This window comes from Chionomys nivalis, chromosome 15, assembly GCF_950005125.1.
Source record: "Chionomys nivalis chromosome 15, mChiNiv1.1, whole genome shotgun sequence".
Taxonomy (NCBI): Eukaryota; Metazoa; Chordata; class Mammalia; order Rodentia; family Cricetidae; genus Chionomys; species Chionomys nivalis.
This window is the reverse complement of record NC_080100.1, coordinates 46,766,459-46,771,204: the sequence shown is the minus strand read 5'-3', so window position 1 is coordinate 46,771,204 and position 4,746 is coordinate 46,766,459. Positions and strand designations below refer to the sequence as shown.

At 49.0% G+C, this 4,746-nt stretch overlaps 1 protein-coding gene across 1 annotated transcript; it reads right to left on the bottom strand.

Annotated features, from left to right (window-relative positions):
* Positions 1-3,135: 3,135 nt before the first annotated feature.
* Tmem174 (transmembrane protein 174) lies at positions 3,136-4,043 on the bottom strand. Its single transcript, XM_057789415.1, has 2 exons — positions 3,412-4,043; positions 3,136-3,241 (listed from the first exon to the last, which is right to left on the bottom strand). The coding sequence occupies exons 1-2, from the start codon at positions 4,041-4,043 to the stop codon at positions 3,136-3,138; spliced, it is 738 nt and encodes a 245-aa protein (XP_057645398.1).
* Positions 4,044-4,746: the final 703 nt, after the last annotated feature.

Sequence of the window (4,746 nt, the reverse complement as noted above, 5' to 3'; positions counted from 1 at the left end):
CTCCTTCAGTGTCTGCCCGGAGCCATGCTGCCTCCCCCACAAATCATCTAAGGAGGAGACAGAAAACCAGAGGACTGGCTCCAGTCCCCTGTCCCCAGATCGGTCTCACATACACCCGTGATAAGACGTGGAGAAAGTTCAAAGGCAGCCATTTCAGCAGCAACCAAAATCGGTTGAGAACACATACTGGCTGACCAGGAGTTGGCACAAGGACCTGGTGGTCACAGGCCAGGTGTCCCTCAGTGGGTTTTAGGCTTATTCACTTCCAAATACAAAAATTGAGTGTGGTGGTGCTGTCTCGCAGCAGGAAAATGAGCGAGTTCACTCCCGTGCAGTCGAAAAACTGCAGCCGGAAGCTCCCGCTCCCTTTCTGGGCAGCTATAGCCGGTAAGACAGCCCACCTGCTGCCTCTTCTTCTGCCTCCCACAGCGATTTGCAGGCTCCTCCCTCTGTGTTCTGTGCCCGGCCCCTTCCAATAAAAATAAATGTTTCTTTAAGTTCCTGCATAGTCCTCTCTTCCCTGACCTACACAGGTAGCTGAGATGACCCTGGGGACAGCACTCCCTGGGGGCACACAAGGCCACAGCTCTGACTTGGCTTCCCCAGGATCCTGCCTAGAAATCTGAAAGTCAACAACAGATAACAGAGAAAAGGAACCACTGTCTATTTCTCCACTAGACTGGAAGTGCATTGTGGGCCAAGCGGTGTCTGTTCCTTCTTGGTTTGGGCTCTCACAAATATCTTCTGGCTTTGTGGCCGCCGTGCCAACAAAAGCAGATGTCAACAAATAAGCGTGGCTTGAAAAAAAAAAAAAAAACAAATTCCCACCTTATCTTTCTTCTGCAATAGAGTCCTGTGTACATCAGGCTGGCCTTAGACGTGAGCTGTAGCAGATAACAACCTTGAATATCTTACCCTTCTGCTTCTGCCCCAGAGTGTTTGGATCACAAGCATGGACCACCACGCCCAGTATATGTAAGCAATGAGGACCAAAACAGATTTCTGTGCTTGTTACGTAAGTGTTCTATCAACGGAGCTACATACATTCCTAGCTCCCAAATTCTAATTTTCTGGTCCCCCTATTATTGCAAATCTCACATATACCTTGAACTCTAAGGATATTAGTCCTGAAGTAGCATTGTTGGGGACATAAATGACATCTATGTTGGCATAGGGACTGGAAGAGTGATGTTGAATGATTATGCTGCCTGGAGTTAAAATACCCATCAGTCCCATTCCTGAATAGCTGATTCTCCCAGAAACGCCAAGACGACTGTCTGTCTTGTCCAAGCCAGCTCCATACAAATGCTCTTTCCCGACATTTCCTTGCTGAGGCTCATTATGACTCAACTCATGATTACAAAAGGAGGCGAGGTTGGGAAGAAAGGGGACGAGGGAGGCAGGGCTTTGTGGTTTATCAGTCAGCATGCCATTAATGATGCTCTATTATGTCTTTGTCTCCCAATTTCCTCCCTCAAGTCCGTGGCCCTTAGCTAAGAGACCCTTAGCTAAAAGTTGGGAATTTTGCTGGTCATGTTGGTGCATGCCTGTAGTCTCGGCACATGTGGAGGCAGAGGCAGGCAGATCTCTACGAGACTGAGGCCAGCCTGATCTACATAGTCACATAGAGAATTCTAAGACAGTCTAAATAGTGAGTGTCCGGGATTTCATGAACAAGTTGGATGGAGAGTCAGCACGCTGAGTATAGAGACTTCTAGTTTTCTATTACTTGCTAACACCAATGTGGAAAATAACTATAAAAGCTTTTATCCCACCTGGGGATGGTGGCGCACACCTTTAATCCCAGCATTCAGGAAGCAGAGGCAGGCGGACCTCCGTGAGTTCGAGGCTAGCCTGGTCTACAAGAGCTAGTTCCAGGACAGGTTCCAAAGCAACAGAGAAACCCTGTCTCAACCTGCCCTTCCCCCCCCAAAAAAAAGATTTTATCCCTAATGTATAATATGAATCACAATAATAAACCAAGATTATTTTACTATCATTGAAAAATCTAGATATTTCTCATAGAAAGTAAAAATAACTCCACAAAAAAGCACAGCACCAAAACCTTAAAGACCTGCTAATCCTTGCATCTTTTCTGGGGAAAACACCTTTACCCTGAATGGCCCTTTCTCTTTGTAAACCTTGAGAAACCTAAAGTTGCAGTTTTGTCCTGGTTGCTGATGACTCTGTTGGGATTTAGAAAGATAAAGGAGATCAGCTTTCTTTGTTCTGAGGAATGTGTGAAGGCTTCTCACCTGTGGAGATCAGGCCGAGCTAGTTCCAGTCAGCAGATCCTAGCCTGGGGGCTCCGGGGACTCCAGGAGCTCACTTCCTTGCAGAAGACAACGACAGCAGCGAGAGTCGCTGTAGGCTTCTGGATTTATTCATCTTCCTGCTGCTCTCTTCCACACAGTCGCATCAGCCATCCGATACCATTTTAACACCAGGCATTATTTTATTCCGCTTTATTTATTCATTTATTTGTTAATGGGTTTCCCTCTTCACTTCTTTTACAGACTTTTCCAAATCCAAAGGCTTCAAGGGAGACCAGACAGCAACCAGGTTGTTTGGGATAAGGAAGTCCGCTTCGGAAGGCCAGGGTGCCGGGAAATCTCTATTGGGCCGACTTTCTCTTCCTGCTTCCTTCCCACCCCGCTTTGATCTCTCTGAAAGATGCCCTGGCCAGTGGAGTTAAAACTCCTCAGGCACTAAGGCCTGGAAATGGACAGAGTGTGTGTGGGGGGGGGAGGTGACGTTTTCCTCCTGAACCTTATGTAGAGGGATCATACTTGGTTTGGGTTTGGGTTTCATTTTTCTGGCACTGAAGATCAAGCCCAAGGCACAGAACACACTGCATACAATTCTAGCACTATGTCACGCCTCCGAAAGCGGAGACTTCCTCAGCTGAGAGAATTCAAACCTGTAGCACTTGTGAAACTTACCCAGGGCAGCTTATTTTATTAATAGCCTTGAAACAGTTCACATTCCCACCCCCACTCCTTTCCTACCTTAAATGGCATCTGTAAGGTTGCCTGAGCTGCTTTAGCATCTAACGTCTGAAGATCACGACACACATCTCTCCAAATCTCACAACACAATGACTTAGCTAAATGTCATTCCCTAATGTTAGAGTCTCTAGCGAGGGAGGGCGTATATCTCCTCATAGGGGGGAGGAGAGAAACGTACACAGTCCTCTTCTTCCATCTGCGTCCCTTCTAGCTGGTCAGGATCAGAGCGGGGCCTGAAACAGCACAAAACACAGTGGCACTTGCAGAGATCCGTGGCCACCACTCTGGGCGGCAGGCTACACCGACATCTACGGTCCCATCTCCTGCCTGGAGATCCAAACCTAGCCATCGATACTAATTGTGACGCTGAACGGGAGGGTAGAGATCCCAGGACCCCGCATACCTGTCATTTCCAACACCCACGAAAGGAGGGTAGCCCTCGTTCTCCACAAATGCAGCATTGTCTTGAGGGTAGATGGTATAGTACTGAGGGGGACTTGGGGTGGTGGCCGGCGCTCCGCTAGAAGGTACAAGGCCGCAAGGGTTGATCATGGGCTGCAGGTAGGCAGCGGCGGCGTTCATCCCCAGAGGCTCCTGAGAGCCGTAAGGAGGAGGGATGTACTGCACCACGGTGGCCCCATGGAAGGTGATGGGCTGATTGATGCCAGTGAAAACGAACGACTGTCCGCCGGAAGTCGGGTCCGAGTCCAGGACCCTTTCCTCGCTCTCCGTGCACAGCTGGCAGGATAGCATTTTGAACTTGCACACAGCGATCAGGATGAACGTCACGCCGACTGACAGGAGGATGGGCCCGAGGAGCTGGGTCCATTCAAAATGGGAGACACCCTGGTACTTGATCCAGCCCATGACAGTGAACGTGATCCCCACCAGTCCTAGAAAGATGCCCGAGAAGAGCAGCGTGGCCCCCGCCTTGTCGTCATCGGACACCTGGATGTCGGCGGTGCTGGGCGTGTAAGGCGTGACAGAGAACACATTAAGTGGGAAGTCCTCTGGGCGATTGCTGCTGTGCTCCATGGCTCCACACGCGACTCTCCCGACATGAGAGGACACAGAGACTGGGAGAGCAGGGGGAGCGCAGCCGGTTAGTTAGAGAAGGACCTTTGGGTTTCCGTGGTTAACAGAGTATAACAAATGCTGAACTTTGTTTAGGAGAATAAGGTCCAAGAAGTGAAGCCTGAAGCATTGTTGTGGGTTTCCAGAAAGTGGAGGCTTCTGTTTTATGGAACAATGGCAAGCTGTCTTTCTACTTTATATTCATTCATCCAGACACCTATGCATTAATAATAATAATAATAATAATAATAATAATAATCACTTCTCAAGCCACTGTTGTGTCAGGGGCTGCTTTTCTATAGTTACACATGGCACTGCATTGTGGTTCAGTTTCTGTCCTACCAAAGCCAGGTTTGTGCAAACGACAGTGGTGCCCCCGAGGAGGAGGGGGTCCTCGGTGTATCCACCACCTGCTTGAAGCCTAACTGGACTTTTTTTTTTTTTTTTTCGAGACAGAGTTTCTCTGTGTAGCCTTGGCTATCCTAGAACTTGCTCTGTAGATCAGGCTGGCCTTAACTCGCAGAGTTCTGCCTGCCTTTGCCTCCTGGGTGCTGGCATTAAAGTGGTGTTCCACCACTGTCTGGTTCTTGGCTGGGTCGGCTCGGCAGAAATAGGTCCACACATAGTATTTCCTGTCTTAGCCACGGAAGCAATCTCCTAGGCC